Source organism: Giraffa tippelskirchi, chromosome 1 (genome assembly GCF_054371585.1).
Source record: "Giraffa tippelskirchi isolate mGirTip1 chromosome 1, T2T-mGirTip1v1.2.pri, whole genome shotgun sequence".
Lineage (NCBI taxonomy): Eukaryota > Metazoa > Chordata > Mammalia > Artiodactyla > Giraffidae > Giraffa > Giraffa tippelskirchi.
In genome coordinates, this window is record NC_137275.1 from 130,962,020 (window position 1) to 130,989,441 (window position 27,422).

At 47.5% G+C, this 27,422-nt stretch overlaps 1 protein-coding gene and 1 non-coding gene across 7 annotated transcripts in view; one reads left to right on the forward strand and one right to left on the reverse strand.

Moving 5' to 3' along the window:
• The window catches only part of ZNF395 (zinc finger protein 395), a 72,656-nt gene that overhangs the window by 18,639 nt on the left and 26,595 nt on the right, over window positions 1-27,422 (forward strand). For 4 of the 6 annotated variants that reach the window (XM_081496253.1, XM_081496261.1, XM_081496281.1 and 1 more), the window contains 2 exons: window positions 5,479-5,674; window positions 5,968-6,068. In XM_081496253.1, coding sequence (XP_081352379.1) covers window positions 6,031-6,068 — 38 coding nt within the window. In that variant the 5' untranslated portion in view covers window positions 5,479-5,674; window positions 5,968-6,030. The other 2 variants (XM_081496313.1, XM_081496302.1) reach the window with 2 other exon arrangements.
• Window positions 20,670-20,742, reverse strand: TRNAG-UCC (transfer RNA glycine (anticodon UCC)). Its single transcript has one exon. It is a non-coding gene; the product is annotated as a tRNA-Gly (tRNA).

Sequence of the window (27,422 nt, forward strand, 5' to 3'; positions counted from 1 at the left end):
TTTAGAGTTCCTGAGTCTTATACATTTTAGCCTGAAAAGCTTAAAATAGGAGTTTTTGTCACTAGGAAACATTGTGACATTTTCTCAATCAAAAGAAAAGCATGAAGTCTGCTACAGTTGCAAAATTGGCAGTATTACCCTTTTCATTTGAAACTCATAGCTAGTTTGAGGTTGAGGTATGGAAGCTGAGTTTCAAACTGTGTAGCATAGAGGTAACAGAAATCCCTGGTCTAAGTGGGTGAGAAGCAGGGTGGCAGAGTAGTTGAGCAGCTGGTATCCTGATGGTATATAGCTGGTATTCCCAAGAGACTCAGTTCGGTTCAGTCGCTCAGTCGTGTCCGACTCTTTGCAACCCCATGGACTGCAGCACGCCAGGCCTCCCTGTCCATCACCAGCTCCTGGAGTTGACTCAACTCCATTTGATTTGAGTCATTGAGTCAGTGATGCCATCCAACCATCTCATCCTCTGTCATCCCCTTCTCCTCCTGTCTTCAATCTTTCCCAGCACCAGGGTCTTTTCAAATGAGTCAGATCAAAGCAGTAGATACCTGTCCTCGATTCATGATTCTTTCTTTTTTTAAACAACTCATTTATTTATTTATCTTATTTTTGGTTGTGCTGGGTCTTTGTTGCTGCGCTTGGACTTTCTCTAGTTGTAGTGAGCTGGGGCTACTCTCTAGTTGCTGAGCATGGGCTTCTCGTTGTGGTGGCTGCTCTTGTTGCAAAGCACGGGCTCTAGGGTGCACAACTTCAGTAGTTTTGGCACAGGGTCTCATTAGTTGTGGCTCTCAGGCCCTGGAGCATGCAGACTTCAGTGATTGCAGCATGCCGGCTCAGTAGTTGCAGCCTGAGAGCTTTAGAGCACAGGCTCAGTAGTTGTGACTCATGGGCTTAGCTGCTCCTCAGTATGTGGAATCTTCTCAGATCAGGGATCAAACCCATGTCCCCTGCACTGGCAGAAGGATTCTTTACCACTGTGCCACCAGGGAAGTCCTGTGATTATTTCCTGAATGCCTACAATATGATAGACACGGTTCTAGAAGCTGGGGACACATAAACAAAATGACAGTCTCTACTATCCTTGAACTTACAGTCAATGGATGGAGACAGCCTGTCAGGTGGTGATAAGTGCTAAGGAGGAAAATAAAGCTAGGCCAAGGGATGGTTGGGTGGTGCTGCTTTAGATAGGTGAGGGAGGGAATGTCTTTCCCATTAGAGTGCTTTTGAGTAGGGACCTGAGTCAAGTGACAGAGCTGCCCATGTGGATACCTGGAGGAAGATCTGTCCAGCCCAAAGGAATAGCTTGGAAAAGGCTGAGTTGAAAGTGGGTCTAATGAAGGGCAAGGGGGCTAGTGTGGCTGGCATTGGGAGAGCCAGGGAAGAGTGGTAGGTTTTGGGGCCAGAGAGTTGACTTTGCAAGTTGACCTTGCAGTGAGGGAAATGGGAAGCAGTTGAAGGTTCTGAGCAGAATAGTAATACGATCTGACTTAGGTTTTAAAAGGATCACTTTGGCTGCTGTGGTGTTGAGTAGAGTGTAGAGAGGCAACCAAAAAAGCAAGGAGAGGACTTCCCTGGTGGTCCAGTGGTTGGGAATCTGCCTGCCAATGTGGATAGGAGTCTATTTTGGAAATCCAACTCAGGGAGATGGTGGTCCAGCTAGGGAAAGAGGGCTGGAAATGGAGAAATGTAATTGATTCTGGATATATTTCAGCGATTTTCTGGTGGGTTTGATGTGGAGTATAAGAAAATGAAAGGAGTTAAGGATTAAAGAAAGGACTCCAAGGTGTTGTTTGTCTCTTTGTTTCCTGAGCAACTAGAAGGATGGAATTGCCACTTACTGGAATGGGGAGAAGCCGATTGGGAGTGAAAATTAGAAGTCTGACTTTGGACATGGACCTTTGAGATACTATCTGATATCCAAGTGGAGGTGTCAGGTAGATCACTGGTGTTCAGGAAGCCAGGTTAAGTATCAAGTGAGGCTCTGATGGAACCCCAAGACTGAGTTCATTCTATAGGCTGCATCCTGTTCCAAATGTTAATAAATGGTTAGAAAGTCTTCACCAGTCCTGACATCTTCTGGGCATCTGAGGCATGCTTCCAACTAGAAATTGCCTGGACTATGGATGGAAAAGCTCTAGTCACTCCCAAAAGTTCAACAAGCAACTTATTCACCAGTGTTTATCAGGTGCCCACCTCATGCCAGGTACTCTGCCAAATGTTGGGCGTTGCATGGAGACAAGACACACTCCTTGTCTGCATAGAATGTTCAGTACTTTTTAAAAAATGTTTTTTAATTTATTTGGCTGTGCTGGGTCTTAGTTACGGTACATGGAACCTTCAATCTTTGTTGTAGCATGCAAACTCTTAGTCATGGCATGTGGGATCTAGTTCCCTGACCAGGGATCAAACTCAGGCTCCCTGCATTGGGAACATGGAGTCTTGGCCACTGCCAGAGGAGTCCCTAGAATGTTCACACTTGTGGGAGATTAGGACAAGGGAATGGAGATTTTGGTATGATGCAATGTTGAGGGTGAGGTGGGGTGAGTAGAGGTGCTACTGGACTTAAAGGAGAGGCAGGTAATCCAGCCTTGGGGACCCCAGAGGAAATGCTGCCTAAGCTGACTCCTGAAGAATGGGCAGGAATAGTAAGATAAAGAGATGAGAGAGACGGATGGAGAGTATTCGAGGCGGAGAAAACAGCTTGGGTCAAGCAGCGAGAAAGTCTGTTCAGGCAAAGGACAGAAGTTCAGTTTAGTGTGTATACAGTGCAGAGTGAAGGGGGTGGAGGCAGAGAGAGACAAGTAGTGGCTGGAGAACTAATTAAGAGCCCCACCAGGAAGGATCTTAATGAGCAACGCCGGGACTTTATTATAAAAGCTACAGGAAGCCTTTGAGAAGTCTGGAGCAGAGGAAAGAGGCTGATGTAAAAGCATGGACTGGAGGGAGGCAAGCCCGGAAACAGTCATCAGGTGATGGGAGACAGTGGCAATTTCAGATTCACCCTGAAAATCTCCTATGAATGTGTCCATATAACATGAGAAATAAGAGACAAGTCCTGAGTCTGCTTTGCTGAACCTCAGCTTAATGAGTGGTAAAGAATCCACTTGTCAATGCAGGAGACTTGGGTTCGATCCCTGGGTCAGAAAGGTCCCTGGAGGAGGAAATGGCAACCCACTCCAGTATTCTTCACTGGGAAATCCCATGGACAGAGGAGCCTGGTGGGCTTACAGTTCATGGGGTCACAAAGAGTAGGACATGATTGAGCACAAGCACAGTTCTAATAGCTCTGAGAAGCTAATGACTTTGAAGGGGAGGAGGTACCAGATGACTACTTTTTTTTTTTTTTTAATGTTTGCTTGTTGTATTTGTTTAGTTTTGACTGTGCTGGGTCTTTGTTGCTGTGAGTGGGTTTTCTCTAGTTGTGGTGATTGGAACTACTCTCCAGTTGTGGTGCTTGGGCTTCTCATTGTGGTGGCTTCTGATGTAGAGTATTGGCCCTAGACCAGAGTTCAGTAGTTGTGGTGCTTGGACTTAGTTGCCCCAAGGCATGTGGAAACGTCCTGGATCAGGTTCAAGGAATCAGACCGTGTCCCCTGTATTGGCAGGTGGGTTCTGAACCACTGGACCACCAGGGAAGTCCCCAGGTGCCTACATTTTAATAGGGGGCCAGGCTGTGGGAGAAAGCAAGGTGAAGGGCAGTTCTCAGATGGGACAGCCTCCAGGGAGTACCTTTGGGGGTACCGCTGGTGGTTGGGGTTAGGGGAGGGAGCCAAGATTGGAAACCAACCAGTTATAATCTTTCTAAGCACATCCTGCTTTGTGTCCTGTGTGCTATGGGGTGTGTTCAGGACAGGGCCTGGAGACTGAGTGCTGGGTATGTGTTTGGGAATGGATGTTTGTGAGGCAAAGTTCAGAGTCTGTATTAATGTGCAAAACTCTGGAATGCATACTGACAAGTACATACCTGCAATCAAAGGGGATATTCATTCAATATATGCAGTAAGAGAGCACATGCCTTTGGACGGCCTGTCTCAAACAGAACAAGCTCTGGGTTCTGTGCAAATTTAGAGACCGGTGGCTCACACTGCACGCAGCAGGCACTGACATAGCTGTCAAATGAATGATTGTTTCCGTTTTATTAAAGTTCAATCGTTTTCAGAAATATATAGGTTGGGTTACAAGTTTGAACTGGATGTTTTAAGAAAAATAAACTCACAGCCAGGCACCGACATCCCTTTACAAAGGGTAGCAGTTTAAAGACTGGAATGGAATTTATATACTACCTGGAGTCCTATCTGGTGTCAAAAGTGTTCACTATTTCATTTCATTCAACAAACATTGGCAGAACACCTCAGCCAGGTAGCACCTGGTGTTGCTGGAACTCGGTTTCCTCGCTACCTTGGTCTGGGTGCTGCAATTAAAGCTTAATTATATGCTATCTTGTATTGTTCCTTAATTATTGCATGTGCATTCATTTACTTCCAACTAGGCTGGATGTCCCTTGGGGGCAGGGACTATTTTATAAATGTCAGGATCGGTGAGGGACTTGGCAGAGAGGTGAATCGGCAGAAGTGGGTAAGCACCTATGGTTTGAAGAGAAAGGGAAACAGAATCGAAAGCTATTCATGAACTGTGCCTGTGTGCCAAGTCGCTTCAGTAGTGTCCAACTCTGTGTGACCCTATGGACTGTAGCCCGCCAGGCTCCTCTGTCCAAGGGATTCTCCAGGCAAGAATACTGGTGTGGGTTGCCATGCCCTCCTCCAGGGGATCTTCCCGACCCAGAAATCGAACCTGAGTCTCCTACATTAGCAGGCGGGTTCTTTACCACAGGTGCCACCTGGGAAGTCCATTCTTGAACTGTAGTAATACATAATACATCATAAGATACCTTAATAATAAGGGTGCACACATTGGTTGTTAATGAAGTAGAATATTCCTTTAATAATAAAAAGTAAAATTGAAATCTACATTTTCCCATTAAGGGGAGATTTTGCATATTCATATCATTGCTGTGATCCCCCAAATGCTTTGCTTCCTGTTCTTCTTTTGAATGCAAAAGAAGAATGTTTCCTTGAGGATAAGAAGGAAAAGGGGGAACCAGTCTTTGGTGAATTGTTTGATGGCCGAATTAGCCTATAGCAGGACTTTTCAACAGTGTCAGACCAGGTAATTCTTTGTGGTGTGGGGCAGTCCTGTGCATTGCAGAACATTTAGCAGTATCATTGCTCTATACCTGTTTAGATGCTGGGAGCACCACTACCCCCAGTTATGACATCAAAAATACTTCCAGACATTGCCAAAATGTCTCTTGGGGGCAAAAATCACCCCTAGTTGAGCTCTGATATCCTTTAGGGACTTTGGAGTTTTTTAAAGATTTTTCTTATGTTAACAAATAGTGGACCATGAGGGAAGGGAAAGAATACTGTTTCTTTGGTGTGAGCTAGGCACTGTACCCATGTTTTTTATTTCATCTTACAGATAAAGAAACTGAGGTTCAGAGAGAGAAAAGAACCTGCTGAAAAGCATACAACTAGTTCGACAGTAAAATCAGGATTGCAAACCAGGCTTGTCTGACTGCAAAGCCTCTAGTCCTTTCCTGCACACTCCCCACCGTCTCACTGCAAGAAAAACAGTACACTTCAAATTGAAGGTGAACTGACTGCAAACTCAACAAGTAAGTCCAAAAATATTTTAAAACTTTTGGGGGAAGGGGATTGGTTTCTTCTATCCTTTAAACTTATTTGAATATGAATCTATATGCGCACGCATACAGGCACTAGGACCCTTCACTACCGTTGTGGCTCTTGGTCTTATCTCTGAAAAACACAGAGCAACACAATGGAACAGCTTCAGTTCTCCTCGTTACAAATTATACAAAAGCCAGAGCCTAACGGTGCCAAAAGCAACTGGTATTGTTTACATAAGGGCTGAAAGCTAATAGTTAACTTTCTCTCTTGTTAATTCCAGAAAAAGTAAATAACGCCTCACTTTACAACTACAAACGCGTGAGCTCGAGTAAAATGTCATAAAATGGAGAAGAAAACATTAAAGCAAAGGAAGATGGAAAGGTTGGTTGCAACGTTCACTCCCTCCGGCCTTTCGCTCTCACTCGGGGAGTCGGGGCTGCGCGGCCTGGGTCTCCATTGCCCCCGCCCAGCGTCCGTCGGTAGCGCCTGGAGCCTGCTGGCGGCCTTTCCCGCCCTGGGGCGAGCTCGGCCTGTCTCGGTGAAGCCGGTCCCAGAGCCCGGCCTGGAAAAACAACAGCGAGAAACTTTGGCTCGGTTGGCGGTTCAAGTGAAAACAGGCAAACACTCAAGTTTGGTTCGGGGCTGCAGCCGCCGGGTCGGATTTGGGGGTGGGAGGGGAGGCGGGGGCGTCACTACTCGGTCAGGGTCAAGTGCGCATGTGCGCGAGGAGTCGCTCGGGCATTTATTGAGCGCCCACTGTCTACTGGCGGCCAGGGTGGGCACGCCGGGCGCGCGGCGGGGGTGTGGGGGCGGGGGCCGCGGGCGCTTGTGGCCGGCGAGAGGCGCGCGGGCGGCGGGCGCGCGCGGCGCCGGGGGCGGGGGGCGCGCGCGGGGAGGGCGGCTAGGGGGTGTGTCTCCAGCCTGGCCCCGGCGCTCGCTGGCTGGCGCGCGCCTCCGCTCCCTTCCCGGGCTGGGAATCCGGGCCGGGTTGTGGCCGCGGCCGCGTACGTGAGCGCAGTGTCCCGGAGAGGGAGGGCAGGCCGGCCAGGTGGGCGCGAACGGAGCCTCGGCGGGCGGGCGGCCGCAGCGGAGCGGAGCGGAGAGGGGCGGTGGGCCGCGCCGGGCGGGCGGGGGCCGCGGCAGCCGCAGCCCCGAACCGAGCCGAGCTGTCCGAGGGGGAGCTGCCTGGCCCGCGCCGCCACTCGTGGCGGGGCGAGGTGAGCTGCGCGAGGACCTCGCGGCGCTGCAGCCCGGGGACGGGGGGCGGCCCGGGAACTTCCCACGCTCTGCACGCCCGCGGGGGCCGGGCCGGAGGGCTGGGAGGCGGGCGCCGCCGGGGCAGCGGCCGGTCGGGGCGCGGGGGCGCTGCGGCAGTGGCCGCGCCGGCCGGGAGGGGGGTGGTTGCGCGCCCTCGCTCCCTCCCGTGCGCCGCCTTGTTTATCACGCTCGCCGAGGAATCCCCTCCCCAACTTTGAGCGCCGGTCTGGAGTCGCCTCTCCGCCGGAGGGTGACCTGCCCCCTCCCTGACCCTTTCCGGCTGGGCGGCCAGCCCAGTCGTTCCGGCGCCCCGCGCGTTCCTGCCCGCTCCGCCGAGCGGCCGGGCGGGCGAGTGCCGGGCTCCGGGACGCGCGGCGCGACACACCCTCCACCTCGGGGGCTGGCCCCCACCCTCCCGGTCCACTTCTGCCCTTCTGTCCACCCCCTACTTCCTTCTGCGCGCCTTCACCCTGCCTCTCCTCGCCGGCAGCCCCGGGCGCAGGCACTGTGGGCGTGTGGGGTGCCCGAGTGGGGGCCTGGACAGGGAGTTTGTCATGTGCAAACAATTTCCAAGGCAGTGTTTTCTTCCCTGCCTCGGAGTTCGGGGCTCAGCGCCTTCACTTTAGGACGGACACAGAAATCTAAAGAAGCCCACCTGCCAAGGGACGAGGGGGTTCCGTTGCCTCCTGTTTTGAGACAGCCTTGGCCAATGCCAGGTGACTTTGGAAAGCTTCCCGCAGGCGAGCGTTCTCCAGATATCAGGCGGCCAGGTGCAGGGGTTACCTGCAGGCCACCGATCCGTTCTTTACACCCCATATGGTGCATTTTGCCTGCAAGTGAGTGATCAACAGGTATCCAAGCCCTTTTTGACACCCTGCTAAGGTTTTGTGTAAACAGAGATTCCGGGTCTCAGGACACTCGAAACACCAGAAAACATAGCAATTAAGTTGAATTCCACAGGTACCTTTGGGGGACTGTGGGCCTTCTCGGCACCATGCCAGGCTGTCTGGGAGAGAGCACCCAAGGAAAGGTGGAAGTGATTGGAGAGCTCAAGTTCAAATTAACGTACTCTGCCTGAGTGACTAAATGCTGGGGGACAGGGGGACTGTCAAAGGCAAGGTTAGAGCTGAGGACTGGACTTAGAGTCCTAAGTTATGAAATCAGTTATGTACATGGAAAATAACTCTTGCAAAGGTCAGAGGTAGGGGAAGAAGAAGTAACAGGTATGAGAGGTCAGAAAGGAATTGCATATGGGAGGAGAAGAGGTTCAGACAGTTACTCAGCGAGGAGGATGTAAAAGATACAGGAGATGATTCCCTCCAGGGTTTATCATCTCAGGGAGCGAGACAGAAAGACTTGAGCATGGGAAATAAGGCCTCAAGATAGGGCACGATTACCTGTCAAGCTGCAAAGTGTAGAATAGGTGCTGTTGGAGTTCAGAGAAGGAATAGGGTAGGAATCACAGAACTGTTTTCCCAGAGACCCTTGTGGTGGGCCACAAGGTGCAAACAGATATGACTTTCCTGAGAGACAGATGTCCTTGGTCAGACCAGGGGATGTTTCTTGAGCAGTAGGAGTAAAGATGGGGAAGAATGATGGTTGAGGTTGTGAACATCCTGAAGGCCAGGCTGAGGGATTGCCCTTTACTCTGTGTGTACTGGGGAGACAGTCAAGGTTTCTGAGCCAGACAGTGATGCCACGAGAGGGTTTTTGGAAAGATTTTGAAAGGTAATGTTGTTTAGTCTGACCCTTTGCAACCCTGTGGACTGTAGCCCTCCAGGCTCCTCGGTCCGTGAGATTTTCCAGGCGAGAATACTGGAGTAGGTTGCCATTTCCTCCTCCAGGGGACCTTCCTGACCCAGGGATCAAACCCGTGTTGACTCGAGTCTCCTGCATTGGCAGGCGAACTCTTTGCTGCTGAGCCACCAGGCAAGCCCTTTGAAAAGTTATGTTACAAGACAAGTCAGTAGGCTGTTACAGTTGTGGAATGCCCAGGATTTGGACTGGGATAACTGAAAATGCAGAAGAGGATGAGTTTTAGAAGCATTACGGTTTAAATAATCTGTTGACAGGGGCAGGGTGAAGGAAGAGATGAATGCAAATTAATTCTTTGTGGAAATTGATTACATGCCAGGGCCTTGGAGCTGCTGTACTTGGTAACTCGAGAAATCGGAAGTGTGTGTTTTGGAGAGAAGTAATTGATACTCAGGCTGCAGAGAAGTTTCTTTTGTTTGCTAAGAAGTTGAAACATAGGTGTCCTGCTAGCAGCTGCAACCCTGAGATTGATGGGAAACCAGGGTGTATAGGGTGGGAAAGGCTGCCGGAGCCGGGGGATGGAAGGCACTGTGATGTGTCCTCTTGGTCATGGGGGGTGCAGTAGAGGATGTTGGTGAGGGGATCTGGGGTCTGAGTTGGAAGGCTTTGTTCTGTCTTGCCATTCAGATGACATCACCTGGTCCTGAACCTGAAGTTAACAAAGCAGCTCGGAGGAACTGAGGCTCCAAGGGATATGGGACACTTTTTCTTCTAACTGGGAGGGAGGGATTGGAGAATGGCGGGAACTAGAATGGAATTCACTAAGCACATAAATTGCTGGACTTTGAAACATGTTGAGTTTTGCTCTCCACAGAGACCTTCAGTCTAGTCCTGGTGTCCCATTGCAGGTGTGCATGGGGGAAGCAACAAGACGAAGGGACAGCCAGATGATCTAAAAGAGGAAGGAGGAAATTTTGGACCCAAATTTGGGATAGTGCCTTTTCCAGGGCCAGGTTCCTCCTAACCGGAGCCCTAGCCAGGTCCCAGGAAGCCAGCCACCTGCCTGTTTGTCTGCAGAGGGTGCTTCTCCTGAGCTCTGAATTCTGCTTTCCTGTTGCAAGGCTGAGCAAGAGTGATTTACTGAACAAATTCCCCAAGCCTCAACTTGCAACATCCCAGAGCTGGTGAATTTGAAGGATATGATTGCACAGAGTTGCAGAACGAGTGACAATGTAATTGCAGCTACTTAGCCTCCCTCTTCCTCTGAGATGCAGGATCAATGAACTAGCAGGGCAAACTGGTTTGTATGGGGAGAGGTGGCCATCAGATATTTTTTTCTTTTTAGGGAATATATGACTGTCAAAAAAAAAAAGGTTGCATGGAGCACTGGTGGAACTAATCTACTGATTACAGAACAGTGTTTTCTACACTGTTTCAACCATGACCTACATTAAGAAATAAAATTTACATCATGAACTAGTACACCCAATCATGTATGTAAAAACCTAATTTAAGTTCATGAGTACTACCTCTTTTGCTTGGTGCAATCTCCTCTGATATTTATATTTAATGACTTTTTATTGGAGTATAGTTGATTTACAATGTTGTGTTAGTTTCAGGTGTACAGCAGAGTGAATCAGTTATTCATATACATACATCCACTCTTTTTTAGATCCTTTTCCCATATAGATCATTACACTGTTGCATAGAGGTCCCTGTGCTGTACAGTAGCTCCTTGTTAGTTCCTGATGGCTCAGTGGCTAAAGAATCTGCCTGCAATGCAGGAGACACAGGAGATGTGAGTTTGATCCCTGGCTTAGGAAGATTCCCTGGAGGAGGAAATGGCAACCCACTCCAGTATTCTTGCCTGGGAAATCCCATGGACAGTGGAGCTTAGTGGGCTACAGTCCATGGGGTCACAGAGAGTTGGACACGACTGAGCACAGCACAGCACAGTGTGTATATGTCAATCTCAATCCTGATACTTTTATTTTCTATTCCATTATTTTTCATTTACAAATGCTTATTGTCTTCCACCAAGTCAACTTAACGAGTCTGTAATGGATCATAACCCACAATTAGGAAAACAGTTAAAGAGCATTTTCACATCGAAGAAGTATTGAGTAAACTGCTTCTGTGCAGAGCGCCCCTGGTTAGTGCTAAAGGTGGAAGGAAGCATGAGGAAGGGACTGAAGGTTTACAGGCTCCATGAGAGATAAGATCCACCTGTGATTAAGGAGCAAGGCAAGGTGATGAAATGCCAAGATGAAAAATAAGTAGCCACAGGGTACAAGGGAAGGAGCTATGCTTGTGTGACTTGGAAAAAACTTCTGAAATAGGGACGGAAGTCTGGGGTGATTCCTTTGTGGTGTCTCATGGTGCCTCACAGGTGGGGGCTTTATCACTGTGATGCTGCACAGGTCGGGGCCCACGGCCAGGGTTTAGGGGTGTACACGGTGTGCAGAAGAGGTCCTTGTGAGAGAGGAGGGAGCAGTCAGACTGGAAAGGTTGGTTAGGATCAAAGGGTAGTGGAGGGGTTGTAAACAGGAGGCCCGAAGAATGTGTTCAGTTTGCAGACTGGGATTGTCCCTGGGAGATTTTCTGCCACACAGAGGTTTTCAAAAATCAGGAGCAGTCCAGGAAAACCTCTGAAGTTGGAACTCGCTTAAAAAGTCAGATCAGGCTGGCCTGTGTGAGTGGCGGCTGCCCCCTGGAGATGGGAGACAGCACCACCCTGGGGAGGGGGTGGGTGGGCGGACAGCCATTCAGGTTCCCCTGCTCTCTGCTGCTTTTAATCCAGTTGATATCAGTTCCCTGCTCAGCCCTGCATGCCTTTGGGTTTGTGACCTGAGTTTCCAAGAGACTCAAAGGCCAAGGAGGGAATTTGGGATCGCCATCGGAGGATTCGGGAAGGAGTGTGACACTGAATTTGAGAGCTTTGTGTGCAGGTGACTTGTTTGAGGCTTGTCAGTAGTAGTTTCTGAGTTGCTGCCGGCTGGCACTTTGAAATATTTTTCTGATGATTGGAATGGTACTAATTAGAGATGGCCTTGGACTATACTCTCTGGTGAGGCCGGTTTCCAGTGACGCCCAGGATTTCTCAGTCCTCCTCCTTGCCCCTTCTGGCTGGCCTGGTTAGATGGTGACTCCTGGCATGCACTTTCTGGGAACCATGTTGAGGTCATAATTTGGTGAGATGTGAGTCACAACTGCCAAGTGCCATTTGACATTAGATTCTCAGGAGCTTTGGTTCTGTGAGTCAATAATAAAGGAATGGTAAGGAGACGGTGTCATTTCTTCTCTTAAATCCTTCCTAGGATGGTCTCGGAGGTGGGCTTCCAGGATCCAGAGACAGATAATCCAGGATGCGCAATGACCATATAATAATTGGTTCAAGACCAGGTGTGAATGCAAATGACTCCTAGAAAACTAGGAGGTCCATAACCACCGGTGACTGATAGTCCTTCCCTGGGGGAAGCTACAGGTGACAGGGACTGAACATGAACCACCCTGTTTTACAGATGTGCGGCCTGACTATTTTAAAATGCAGTTTTTAAAAAAATTTATTTATTTATTGAGGACTGTATTGAGTCTTCATTGCTGTGTGGGCTTTTCTCTAGTTTCAGCAAGTGGGGGCTACTCTCTAGTTGTGGTGCTCAGGCTTCTCATTTTTGTGGCTTCCCTTGTTGGGGAGCAAAGGCTGTTGGACGAGTGGGCTTCAGTAGTTGCCGTGTGTGCTCTCAGTAGTCGAGGCTCCCAGGCTCTAGAGCACAGGCTCAGTAGCTGTGGCACATGGGCTTAGCTGCTCCGCCCCATGTGGAATCTTCCTGACCCAGGGATTGAACCCGTGTCTCCTGCATTAGCAGGTGGATTCTTTACCACTGAGCTACCAGGGAAGCCCCTAAAATACAGTCTTCGTTAAAAAAAAAAGTCGAAATTGAAATACTTTTGCCTAGTTGCTTGAAAATATGTGACCATAGGATGCAAGGATAACCAGAAGTCAGCCGAATCGTATCAAATTAAAACCCATTTCCTGCTTTTTTAAAAAAATAAGTGTCCAGTGCCCCTCTTTCACTTTATATCTTCATTTTATTTATTTACTGGCCACGTTAGATCTCAGTTGCAACACAGAGTCTTTCATTGCATTGTGTGGGCTCCAGAACGCCTGTGGGTTCAGTAGTTGCAGTGCGAGGGCTCCTCTAGTTATGGTACATGGGGTCTTAGCTCCCCGAGCAGGGTTGGAACCCAAATTCCCTGCATCGGAAGGCGGATTCTTAACCACTGGACCACCAGGGAAGTCCCCCATTTCCTGTTTTATATAACCGTTCGGTTACTACATCACAGAAGCCATGCGTGAGCTATGGTACACTTTGGCTTTAGTAAAGTATTTATCAGTTTCTTTAGGTAAGATGGTCCATATTAAATAAGTGGTGGAATGTGGGCTGGGTCGTGGTATTAATTTAATTTGACAGTTGTATGCAAAAACCGTTAATCAGTGGCACTGAGTCAGCCTAGAAAGGGATCTAAAAATGAGCGCTATAGGATTCTATTCTTGGCATTGAGCTGTTCAACATTTTTCTTCCATCATTGTGGATGAAGATACAGAAGGTATGTTTGTCAGCATTGTTGACAGTGTAGAGGTGGGAGGAATTGCTTATTTAGTAGATAAACCAAGATTCAGAGATATACAGAATGAGGGCTCAAATTTAAAAAAGAAATTCAGTAAGGGATAGATGTAAAGTCTGATTTAGTTTTTAACATTTGAATTGTAATGCTTATACATTCTGATAAGATAATCCCCTTCCTGGAGACTGCATCCCAAATGTACATGATGCTTTGTACAGAGATTATTTAGAGTTTTTTTTCTTAAACTATAATGAAAAATTGGAAACAACCTAAATATCCAGTAGTGTGACTGGGCAGGAAGTAGTCCATAAGTGATTCTGATGGATGTGTCTTCATAGTGGAATATTATGCCATTGAAAATCATGTTTAGGCATATTTTAAAATAACATGGACAAATGTTCCTGCAAAAAGTTAGGGAGCATCTACAGTATGATTTCAAATCTTTTTAAGTTTTTGAAAATAGTTTTATTTATTCTGGGTGTCCTGGATCTTCGTTGCTACTCGTGGGCTTTTCTCTCATTGCGACGAGTTGGGGCTCCTCTGTAGTTGTGGTGCATGGGCTTCTCATTGTGGTGGCTTCTCTTGTTGTGTAGCAAGGGCTCTAGGGCACTCAGGCTTCAGTAGTTGCAGCACGTAGGCTCAATAGTTGTGGCACACGGGTTTAGTTGCTATAAGGCATGTGGGATCCTCCCGGATCAGGGATCGAACCTGTTTCCTGCATTGGCAGGCGAGTTCTTTGCCACTGAGCAACCCAGAAAGCCCCTATGATTTCAAATCTTAAAATAAAAAAGTGCATAGGAAATGACTGGAAGGAAACATTCCAATAATTCTAATACTAAAATACTAATATTGGTTACTTCTAGATAGATGAGTTGAGTGACTTTTTTTTAACGTTTTAAGTTTGCTATTTATGTTTTTTATAGGGTGTATGTAACAGTGGGAAAAACATTACCATATATATATTTTTAAAATATACTTTATTTTCTTGAGCAGTTTTATATTCACAACAAAATTGAGAGGAAGATACAGAAATTTCCCACATACTCCCTGCCCCTCACATGCACAGCCTCTCCAGCCATCAACATCCCCTATCAGATGGTACCTTTGTAATCGCTGTTGTAACTGATGAACCTACGCTGACAATTACTAATCACCCAAAATCCATAGTTTATATTAGGATCTTCTGATTTTGGACAAATTTATCCACTGTTACAGTATCATATGGAGTATTTTCACTGCCCTGAAATCCTCTGTGCTCTGCCTGTTCATCCATTCCTCTCCCTGACCCCAGGTAGCCCCTTTTATTTTTACTGCCTCCACAGTTTTGCTTTTTCTAGAATGTTATATCATTGGATTTGTACAGTATGTTGTCTTTTCAGATTGGCTTGTGTCACTCGATAACATGCATCTAACCTTCCTCCATGTCCTTTCCTGGCTTGATAGTATAATTCTTTTGAACATTTCTTTTTAGCATTTAATAATATCCCATTATCTGGATGTAGCACAGTGTATTTATCCGTTCACCTTGGTGGCTTCCAAGTATGGGCAGTCATTATGAATGAAGCTGCTGTACACATCTGTGTGCAGGTTTTTATGTGGATGTAATTTTTCAGCTCCTTTGGATAAATACCAAGGAATGCAACTGCTGAATCGTATGGTAAGAGAGTGTTTAGTTTCAGAAGAAACCACCAAACTGTTTTCCAAAGTGGCTGCACCACTTTGCATTCCCACCAGCAATAAATGAGAGTTCCTGTTGTTCTGTATCCTCACCAGCATTTGGCCTTGTCAATTATCTGGATTTTGACCATTCTCATAGGTGGGTAGTGGTATCATTTTAATTTGTATTTCCCTAATGACTTGTGATCACATCTTTTCATGTGCTTTTTTGGTTATCTGTATGTCTTCTTTGGTGAGGTATCTGTTAAGGTCTTTGGCTCGCTTTTTAAAATTGAGTTGTTTGCTTTCTTACTCTTGAGTTTTAAGAGTTCTTTGTATACTATGGATAATAGTCCTTTATCAGATGTGTCATTTGCAAATATTTTCTCCCAGCCTGTGGTTTATCTCTTCACTCTCCTGAACACTATTTTTAAAAAACATTTTATCGTTCAGGGACAGGATGGGGTAAAGGTAGATGATTCATTCAGTGACTAATCTTGAGTTATTTACCTGCTATGTGTCAAGCACTGACTGGAGTCAAAAAAGAAGACTCAGTCTCTGACCTGAATTTGAAGATCTGATTGAAAATGGGAGACCGACAGTCAAACAGACAAGCACAGTGTAGCCCTGGTGGTCCTCCAGGTGCCAAGGACGGGGCAGATCATGTGGGGAAAAGTTTGAGATTGTTCTGTTGTTTACAAGTTTAATGGGAGCCCTGAATGACATGAGGTGTTTTTTAGAAGTTAGTGTTAGTTGCTCAGTCATGTCTGACTCTTTGAGACCCCATGGACTGTAGCCCGCAAGGCTCCTCTGTCCATGGAATTCTCCAGGCAAGAATACTGGAGTGGGTAGCCATTCCCTTCTCCAGGGGATCTTCCCAACCCAGGAATCGAACCCTGGTCAGCTGCCTTGACAGGCAGATTCTTCACCATCTGAGCCACTGGGGAAGCCCTATTTTAGAATTCAAATCTCGTTCATAACTGGATCCAAAATTCATCAGTCCAATCACAGGATCTAGTTTTAATGACCTCTGCTGGTCTTGTGATATTTGGACCACTGTGAGGCTATGATTTACAAGAAACATGAACAAAGAAGACTTTACCCACAGGAGGGAGACTGGGATGCTGTGGGCTCAGGAATGACAGGAGTATACTCAGGGGCGTGGGTACTCAGTAGTGCTTTCAAATATTTTCATGGTTATTGACTTTTTCATTTCTGCTCCTGGTGTTAGAATATGACCAATGGATGGAACAATTATTTTATCCTCTCTAGCTTCAGATTCTTCCTCTGTAGAATGATTGCTTTACATGACTCCTTACCTGTTGAATGATTACACTGAAGGTGATGAGCTTTAAGGTTCCTTTGAACCATAAAGACTGGGAGACCAGATTTCAGTGCTGTCGGGAAAGGAATTTTTTAAAAATTTGATTTTTTTATTTAGCTGTGCCAGATCTCAGTTGTAGCACACAGAATCTTTGATCTTTGTTGCCATGTGGGATCTTTAGTTCCGACATTTGAACTCTTAGTTGCAGCATGTGGGATCTAGTTCCCTGACCAGGGATCAAACCCCTGCACTGGGAGTGTGGAGTCTTAGCCAATGGACCACCAGAGGAGTCCCGGAAAAGGAATTTTCTAGCTGGCAGGCCTGACCAACAGTGGAAATGTCTTCCCATGAAGTAGTGAGCTCCCTATCATTGGAGGTATTCAACTTGGGCTGAATGCTGTGGATTAAGGGTGCTGTAGAAGAGAACAAGAATTAGGCTGGCTTCCAAAGTCCTTTCCAATTCTTAGGTTATTGTGTGACTTGTCAAAGCTGAAAGATAATGTGAAATATGGAATATACTTCTAATTGTACAGTACTAGGGTCAACATCATCATTGTAAGCTCTTTAGAAAATGTTAATAAGTGGGTCCCAACATTTTCAAGAAATCCTCTGCGGTCATTTTAGGAAGGAGGATGAGAACTATTCGATGGTGGCTCAGGAGTCAGTTTGTGGCCAGGACTGTTGAAAATTGAATTTTGTCTTTAGGAGAAGCAAGAAGACAGGGGAGGAGTAGAAATGGCAAATAACAATAAACAAAAGTTGACATGTGGAAAACTAATGTGTTTATTGGGCAGTTGTATTCAGTATAATGAATGAATCAAGATGGGGACCTTTAATTGACTCCTGGGGTCCTCTGCTTGGCTGTGGAGGACCTGAAAGTGTCCTTGACTATCTCCTTCCTCATGTTTTCCGGGCAGATTTATATTACCAGGTCATTGTTGTTATTATGCTCAGTCACTCAGTCGTATCCGACTCTGTGACCCCATGGACTATAGCCCGCCAGGCTCTTCTGTCCATGGGAATTCTCCAAGGAAGAATACTGGAGTGGGTTGCCATTTCCTTCTCCTGGGGATCTTCTGGACCCAGAGATCGAACCTCGAACCCAAGTCACCAGCATTGCAGGCTGATTCTTTACCATCTGAGTCACCTGGGAGGCCCTCAGCACATTAAATGCCATCCTGACACCAGGGATGAGTCTGAACCTTGTGGCTGCTCTGTGAATCTAGTGACAGTGACAACAAGGAACAGATAAAGAAACTTTGGGGTGGGATTTTCCAAAAATGCATACGTTAATGTTATTTTATATTAGTAAATTTGTGATTTGAATAAAAATGTTTTTGTTTTCACATTTTTATTATTTGTTGCTTCCATGTGGAAGTTTAATTTTGCCTAAATTTTAAATATGTGATTTATTTAGAATCCACTCTGGTTAAACATTTTAGATTTTCTTGCTGATATTTTTGGATTCCTTTTTTTGTTGGGAGCACTGTCAGGGCTAACTCACATAGCAAATGTTTCTCAGAAATTCCACAAGGAGGATAGAGGTTTATCTCATCTTTTGGAGAAGAACGCAAGATTTATGTCACCAGGCCATTCATGCCTGCCTTTTGGCATTTGAAAGAATCAATATTAGGCAAGAAAGTGCTTTTTTTTTTTTAATTTAATTGTATATTTTGGCTGGACTAGGTCTTTGTGGCTGTGCAGGCTTTTCCCTTGAGACGAGTGGGGGCACTCTCCAGTCGAGGTCTGTGGGCTTCTCATCGCAGCGGCTTCTCTTGTTGTGGAGCATGGGCTCTATGGTTCAGGGGCTTCAGCAGTTGCGGCTCCTGGGCTCTAGAGCACAGGCTCTGTCGTTGTGGCGCATAGGCTTAGTTGCTCCCAGGCATGTGGGATCCTCCTGGACTGGGGATTGAACCTGTGGCCCCTGCATTGGCAGGCAAATGCTTTACCTTTGAGCTGCCAGGGAACCCCGGAAGTGCTTTCCTCATGTGGAATAATTTCGGGGTGCATACCTAGGGGGCGTCAGTTTTAGACGTATGTAAAAAGTACAGGCAGAACTCTGTAATTGAAACTAAAGTGGAAAATCTTTGTGTGTTTGATGATGAAAGGCTCAGGCCGCCTTTATCTCAGCAGCATTTGGATCTCACACAGTATATGGCACATCGACTGTGCTTGTTGAATTGCTCGGAATCAGTTCCCTGGGCCACATAACAGTGAGTATGGGGAAAAACTTAGGCTATCAGATTTTTTTTTTTAAGGCAAAAACACGATAAGAAATAACAGCTCTCAGCCGTTTTTGTCCTTTGAGTATTAGGAAGCCATAAAACTCTTTTAGTAAAAACAACCACACTGGGTAGCTGTTTTTCAAAGTGCAGGGGGGCGGGGGAGTGGTGGTGGCGGTGGTGGAATGAAAACCTCCCTGTCCTCGTTCTATTTTTCTTCTTCAGCCGAACATGAATTGCTCCTGGTGTGCCGTTCTTGAATTCCTGTGTCCTCTCTCCATTTTGATCTTGTTATCTGTTTTTATGGTGACTGTCGCCATGGTACTTGTGCACTTTACATAGCACAGCAGAGATTTCAGATATCTCATAGGACCGCTCGAAGTTCTGCTGCAGCCAGGGAGAAACGGCTCTAGGGTAGTTGTCTTTTTAAATTGAGGTGTAATTTGCATACAGTGGAATGCTCAGATCTGAACTGTGCGGTTTGATCAGTTTTGACAAATGCATCTCGAGACAGAACCTTTCTATCACCTCCCAAGTGTTCCCTGTGACCTTTCTGAGTGAATCCTCACCCCAACCAGAAGGACCACAGCTCTGATTTCTAACACCCAGGCTAGTTTTGGTGACCCTAGGTCCTTAATAATAGACTTTTGTGTTTCTATGGACTTTTCACGTGGCGTTTTGAAGAGGTGGAGGAGTATGTGTGTGTGTTTAAAAGATCAGTGTTTTGTGTGATTAGGTGGCCCCCAGGAGTAAGTGAGACTTTGGGGCTCGTCTGATGTGGCAGTCAGTTTGTTCCTTCTCATGAACCCATGGGATCGGAATTGATGTTAGAAATCCTGATTCCCAGATGGAAGGGTTTGAAGCACAGCTGGTTGGCTAGGGGCCCTGGTGTGGATTACGTGTGGTTGGGTGAGTGCTGCCATTATGGGCAAGTCTGTGTGTGTGTGTGTATGTGTGTGTGTGTGTGAGTGAGTGAGTGTATGATGTTGGACAGCTGGAATGCTCAACTCGAACAACTGAAATCTTTCCTAGGACATCCCTTTAAATTACCCAGAAGGCCCCCTGACATGCCTGTCTCTTTTTTTCTTGCCTCTTCCCTGAACTGGCATATAAATTGAACCGTCCACAGAGTCACAGAATTGGGATTCTAATACTTAAATCAAGATCTGTGTTGCAAAGCCCACTGCTTTGCACCACTCTGCTTTTAGCCTCCCAGGGAATTGTGTGGCAGATTCAGGTAGAAATTTCCCCCAAACATAGGACTGAAATGTATGGAACAAGGTCAGTTTTTTTCTTTTTTCTTTTTTTTAAAGTCACATGGTGAAATGCAATTTTCATTACACAAGTAATACATGAACACATTCTCTGTAGGAAAAAAAAATGCAAACCTTCCAGAGCAAAAGCAAATCTTCCTTAACAACCACTTGTAATCCCAGTCCTTCCCCAGAGGTTAACCACTGTTACGAGTTTGTTGGTGTTCTCAGATGCTTAACGTACTTGCATTTATACATGTATAACTAAAAAAAAAGTGCACCGCAAGTACTATTGTGCTCCCCCCACCCCCCTTACATCTTGGTGATGGCTTTCTGTCACTGTGGATAGGTCTTACTGATTTTACCTCCTGCATAACCTTTCTTAGAACCAGAAGGCTAAACCATTGTTTGTGGACTTCCCAGGTGGCGCTAGTGGTAAAGAACCTGCTTGCCAATGTAGAAGACATAAGAGATGTGGGTTTGATCCCTGGGTGGAGAAGATCCCCTGGAGAAGGGAGTGGCAACCCACTACAGGATTCTTGCCTGGAGAATCTCATGGACAGAGAAGCCTGGTGGGCTACAGTCTGTGGGGTCACAAAGAGTTGGACATGACTGAAGCGACTTAGCACACAAACAGTTGTTTAATTTAGCCTAACTGATGGCCATTGAAGTTATTTCCAGATCCCCTACTGATACAAATGCTGTTACAGTAAACATGGTCAGACATGCCTGTTTGTCACACATGTGACTGAGGATAGATACTGAGAAAGGGGACTTGCTGGGTAATGGGGTACTTTAATGTTTATTTTTATTTTGTATTTATTTATTTGGCTGCGATGGGTCTCAGTTGTGGCATGTGGAATCTTTAGTTGAGGCACATGGGATCTAGTTCCCTGACTAGGGATGGAACCCAGGCCCCCTGCATTGGAAATGCAGAGTCTTAGCCACTGGACCACCAGGGAAGTCCTGATACTTTAATTTTAAATATTACTAGAGACCCATTACAGGGTCAATTCTGAGCTTAGGTTTGACGTAGGCCAGAAGTTCTTCAGGTGGGCTCAGAGACAAAGCAGTTGTTCTCTAAGAATGGGGCAGGCCCCAGGGTGTACGAGTATGCAGTTTGGCTGGGAGGCTGGGTGTTGGGGAGAGTCCGTTGGACCCCATAGTCAGTTCGGTCTGGTTCCCCGAGGACTTTGACCTGTGTGTTGGAGAAGAATCACTGGATGGATGAGCAGCAGTGGTGGCCCCTAGATGGTAAATTCTAAACCTAGTTCACTCCCTGGCTGGAGACCTTCGACCCATCTGTGATGGTTCTCTGTCCATCTTTAGAATACAAAGTGTGGCTTCAACACGCAAGCCAAGGGTCAGGCTTGTGGAAGCATTTTTGTGTTCTTAAAAAAAACAACAACAACCTCGAACAGTGTCTGTGTTACTCCTGTTAGCAGTTCCATCGTGCTTGGAGAAGGATGGAGTGTGTCTGTGTTTACCCTTCTTCCCATCATCTCTAGATCTCTGAGAACTCCTGGAAGACAGGGAAAGTCATCGACAGGCCAAACCCATGCCTTTAGGAGGGTGTGTGGCAAGGGAGGGCTTCGTTCTGTCCCTTTTGAACGGAGTGTGCTGGTGCCACTGGTCACCCAGCTGGTGAGGGCAAGGTCCCGTTGTAACCTTAATCATCCTGCATGCATTCGCCTTCAGATTTCTTACGCAGAGGTTAGAAAACAGTTCTGATTCTGACTCCAGGGATCCCCCACTGATTGCACTCACACAGTTGTCCAAACCCAGTAAGGCAATTTATATTGCCTTCTTTGAGGGTACTGACCCACTTCGGTCAAGGTTGGGACCCTATCTTATCTCTCTCACTTGCTAGACTCTCCCAGGACTCACTGGCCTTAATCTTTCTGGTCCTTTGAGTGTGCCCCCCCCATGACAGCCCATTGAGCTGACTGTCCTGGGGTTTCACAACTTCTTTCTCCATGGGCAGCCACCTGTGTCCCCAGTGTGGAAGATTCTCTTAAGTTTATAGGTGGCGGTGGGTAGTGTGTTTCCTTTTGGTTTAGTACTTTTGCATTGGTGCTGGACAAAACGATTTGTTTGTGCTTTTGATGTTGTGACCACGGTAGGATGACAATCCAGTCTACACAGACAGAAATCCCTATGTCAGAGCTCTTCCATGATTTCTGTTCCCTCCCCCCCTTAAATGTATTACACTGCCCTTGTCAGTGTTCATCTTTACTGTCAGCTCTTCCCCTCCTTGAGCGAAGTTTTCCCTGTAATCTTGTCTCATCACCACCCAGAGGTTGGTGCCTTTTTTAAGGCTAACATTTATTGAACTTAGTTCTGGAGCTTTCTTTTCCCATTCTTTCCTGGGCTTTTCTCTCAGACGTGGGGGATCAGAATCTCTAGGAAGGGGATCTTGGTGACTCTCTCTCTCTCTTTCTTTTTTAAAATTAGTTTATTTTATTTATTTGGTTGTCCTGGGTCTTAGTTGTGTCATGCGAGATCTTTGTTCCCTGACCGGGGATCAGACCTGGCCCCCCTGCATTGGCAGGTGGATTCTTATCCACTGTCCCACCTGGGAACACTTTCTTTTAAAAAAAAGTTGTATTGGAGTGTAGTTAATATACAGCGTTGTGTTAGTTTCTGCTGTCCAGCAGAGTGACTCGGTCATACATGGTTCTGTCACTTCCTAGCTCTGTGGCTTTGGGAATGGTGCTCAACCTTCCCACGTCTCAGTTTCCTCATCTGTCAAGTGGAGGTGCTGATACTGCTTATCTCGTGGGGCTATCATGAGGGATGAAGTGAGATACAGTCTGTGAAATACATAGCCAGTGGCCAGCCCTTCTGTCTTTGAGTAATGATAGCTCTCTGAACATTCCTGAAGAACTATAGTCTTCGAAAGGCTGCAGGATGGACAGAATGCTGGGTTTCTCTTGCCCTTGATTCTAACAGTCCTAGTGAAGCAGATAGATGCGATCTCGGGGCTTGTGAACACCCCGGGGCCTTTCCTCTCAAAAGAGTCTAATTGTCTGCGTGGCCTAAGTTCAGTCTCCCTGCCTGCTTGACCTGGGGTGGGATTCCGTGTGGTCCCAGGGGCCAGCAGTGGCTCACCAGTGCTGGGCGGCCACTGCGGCGACCCGCCACATGTCAGGGTCGTTCTTCTCTTTTCTCAGAGTGCGCGTGCGTGGGCCCGCTGGTCCTCATTAACTTTGTTACTTTGGCTCAGTCACCAGCGAACGTTCTCTCATCCTTTGTCCATTTCAGGAAAAACATCCGAGAGTGGATGCCCAGATATCCTGAGCTCAGACAGGAATGCCCACTCATTTAGCCTGTTTCTTCATCTCTCTGCAGCCTTTGAACTCATCCTCAGGCCCACAGTTATTGAGGCATGTGTGTGCATGTGCTCAGTCGTGTCTGACTCTTTGTGGCCCCATGGACGGTAGCCCAACAGACAGGCTCCTCTGTCCATGTGATTTCCCAGGCAAGAATAGTGGAATGGGTTACCATTTCCTTCTCCAAGGGATCTTTCCGACCCTGGGATCGAACCTTCTCCCACATTGGTGGGAGGATTCTTTACCACTGAGCTATCTGGGAAGCTGAGAACTCCATAAACGGCCACTCCAGAGAAAGCCACTTCCTTGGTGGGTTGCGCCTGGGGCAAGCCCCCTCCCTCACTGTGCCCATTTTCACAGTGTATTTATTTAAACCATCTTCCATAGGTATCCAGAGTGTATTCACTTAGGCAGACTTTCTGTTTTCTGGAGGAAACGTGTTTGTCTCCCTCACCCTCCAGTCACTCAGCAGATTTTTTTTTTTTTGACCCATAACATTTTATTTCGACTTAACTGTGTCAAGCACTGAAAATATTAACATGGACAGTCATCTATGTTTATGAGCTTCATCCTAAAAACCATCTTTTTTCACACTGGGCTTTGGTTTCAGATTGCTGAATTTTTTTTTTTTTTGCCTTCTCCTGAAAGAAGCAGATTCTGATCCATTCATCTAATTGTACTGCACAGATCTATGACTGTCACTCTTGAGCGTATGAAGTGCTTTAATAAACTGGGTGTGGGATGCAAGTGGAGCTCAGTGAGGCCTAAAGTTCTCTGAAAGAGGAGTCTGAAGCTGAGGCTCCTTCGTTATTCCGTTCAGTTCACAGGCAGGAACCTGGCACATAGGTTAGCACCAGCAGATTATTTTAGCTCGCAGGTGTTTGGGTCCTGTGGTGCCCCTTTCCCTGGGTTTCCGGTGAGCTGGCGCTGCCCTATGTGCTGGGTGGGCCTGCACGGGTGAACGCGTGTCCAGATCCAGACAGCTGGGATCTGGGACCGAGGTGTCAGATTTGGGAGGGTTGCTCGCAGAGGCTGGTCACGCTGGTCACGCTCCGCCTCAGGGAGACTTGGCAGCGGGCCTTGAACCACCCCGGGCAGGCCACCAAGACAGAGATTTTGGCGGGGGCCGGCGGCGGGGAAGGGAGGGCAGACTTGGAACTGTGTGCTGAGAGCCAGGTGAGGGGCCAGTCACATGGGCCCTGCTTTGGGCTAAGGGCAGAGCCGGCCAGCTGGGTGTTGAGCTCGAAGCTGGGAGCCCTGGGGTTGGTTCCCCATGGCCAGCTGGCCTCTAAGTGGAATATGTTGGATTTCTCAGTTCCCCTGCTTACTGAAATCAGTTCCGTTGTGATTTCAGTTAATCAGCAGCTCACTCATGGTCAACTTTTTTTTTTTTAAGTATTTTATTATTTTATAATAAATGCTATATACATTTATCTTGGCTGTGTCTTGCAGCATGTGAGATCTTAATTCTGTGACCAGGGATTGAACCCATGCCCCCTGCCCTGGAAGCAAAGAGTCTTAACCACTGGACCACAAGGGAAGTCCCCATGGCCAACTTCTTGATTCCCTGTAGAGTTAGTAGCTGCATCACTGATTCTGGTTGAATACCCTTTCACAACCTTAGTTCCCAGGTGCCAGCTGGACTGTGGCTACTGAGCTGTCCGAGTGGCTGGCCATGTCTGTTAGCTATCTAGTGCCAGTCTGAAATCAGGCAGCAGAGGAGGGGACACATCTGTGGAGATCCTTCCGGATACTGGGAAGTGTTCTCATTTTTCACGGTGAGGCAGGAAACCGAGGCTCTGAGGTGGTGGCTTGTTGCCAGACGTCACACAGGTCAAGGTCACGGGCTTGCCTGAAGCGCTTTTCCTGAAGCGGTGCCCTTGGCAGTGTGCCCAGACTCAGCTTCTCTGGTTCCATTTTGAGGAGCCAGTTTCAGTTACTCAGGTGTATCCAGCCTTTTTTTTCCCCTCGGCCACATAGCTCCTGGGGGATGGGAAGCATTCGTGTGGCTCTTGGGGAAAATGCTCCAGTCCCAGGAGCGAAGGGTGGTATCCCAGGAGAAGGTGCCAGAGTGACAGTGTGGGGGAACTGCCCCCATGCTGAAACAGGAAAACTTGTACTGGGAAGTGGGGAGTCAGAGTGGAGGCAAAATTTAGATTAAAAACTGATCCATGGAAGGACCTCCTTGGTGATCCAGTGGTTAAGACTCTGCGCTCCTGATACAGGGGGCCAGGGTGCGATCCTAGTCAGGGAACTAGGTCCTGCGTGGCACAGCCCTCTCCCCCCAAGAAAAAGTTGATCCGTGGAAGCGGGGTATGGTCCTTCTGACCAGACACATCTGTTCCCTTGGCCAGTCAGCCATTCTGGTCTTGGAACCAGTTCTGTTCGTTATCTGGCTCTTATCTCAAGTTTTTAAGTGTTATCAGCCACTAGAATGTTCTGTCATTCCAACAGCACGTGTTCCTTGTCTCATTACCTATGATTTCCAAGATTACACTTTATTTTGTCCTGGCTTATGTTTGGCTCTGGTGGCTCCCAGGTGAGACTTGGATTCCGGAGGGGTATTTGGGCCCTTCCCTTCCCTTCCCTTCCCGTTTCTCTTTTCTGCTTGGCCCATTCTTATTTGTGTGTGCATGATTTCTCATCCATAAATTTGGCTCCCCCACTCCTGGCCCAGCCCCCAGACCAGGTGGCTCCTTTCTTGGGTACCTGCCGCCCTGCGTGCTCTGATTGTCCACCCTGGGAGAGGGCTCCTGCCTTCTTATTACCTATTGATCCTGGCCAGGAAAGTCACCAGGTGACTCGCACCTTCCCTACAACCCCCCTGGCACCCCCACCCCACCCCCTGGTCTGTTTATTTAGGATTGCCAGGGTAGGTAATTATTCATTCAAATGACTGCCGAGTTCCATATGGTTTTTCTGCTTTAACCACTTCAGTGAAGAAATAGAGCCTACATATCTCTGCCTTCAGAGGGGCAGGAACACAAGGGACCCCTGTGTCTCGGGATCAGCATTTCAGGCATCACAATCACACAGCTTCCCTTTCTGGGGTGTGCACCACTCAGGGACTTACCTAAGGGGTCCCATGTTGTTAGGCATTTTGTTTTTAAATTTTTATTTATTTTAAAAAATATTTATTTATTCGGCTGTGCTGGGTCTTAGTTGTGGCAGGTGGGATTTAGTTCTCTGATGACCAGTGATCCAACCAGGGCCCCCTGCACTTGGGAGCTTCGAGTCTGAGCCACTGGACCACAAGGGAAGTCCCTGTTAGACATTTTAAACTCTCTCCTCTGTGCTTTAGATTTGGGAAGGTGGTTCTTATGATGCCAGTTTTCCCTTTTCATAACTGTAAGTGCCTCTGATAGACTTCCCTGGTGACTCAGTGATAAAGAACTCGCCTGTCAGTGCAGGAGATGCAGGAGACACTGGTTCAATCCCTGGGTCAGGAAGATGCCCTGGAGAAGGGCATGGAAACCCACTCCAGTATTCTTGCCTGGAGAATCCTATGGACAGAGGAGCCTGGCAGGCTACAGTCCATGGGATCACAAAGACTCAGACACAGCTGAGCAACTGAGCATGCATACGCATAAGCGCCTCTGATAGATCCCTTCTTCCCAGTGAAGCTCACACTTTCTTCCTCACAGCATTGTGAGGATCAGACAAGGCAACACGAAGGCCCCAGGGAACTCCGAAGCCCTTCCACCTGAGCCCCTGTCCTGCTACAGGGTCTCCACTTTCGGGGAAGAGAGAACGAGTCCAGGGATGAACTAGGAAAAGCTGCAGACAGCCCAGCTGACTGGTCCAGCAAAGCAGTGGCCTCTTGAGGAGCCTCAGTTTTCTCAGCTATAAAATTGGGATTAAATTGTCCCTCCATGTTTCCTTGAGTTGCTGGGAGGTCAGGGAAAAAAGGAAGCCCCCAGACGTGTGTATCAAAGTACGTGGAAACCCGAGTACCATTCAGGCATTCATGGGTGGTTTGGGTTAATGTGCAGGTGGGAAGCTTTCTCTGCAAACTGCTGGAGGGAACTGTCAGTGCTCTGAGGCCGGTTCTCCCCGCCTCCTTCTGCCCGCTGGCTCTGGGTAGAATGCCGAGTCAGCAGTCAGGCATCTCCCTGCCTCCTACGGGAACTCTCACATAGTTTTGGTACAGCCGAATCAGGTTTAACCACAGTGCAGGCACCCACCTGTACACACGTGCATGCGTGCCTCGTGCAGGTAGGAAAACAGTGCTGGCCCAGCCCTCCAGCTCGCCTGGCACATTTGTAGGCGTGCTTTAACTTATCCCCTCTTCCTTAGACAGCATGCTCTAC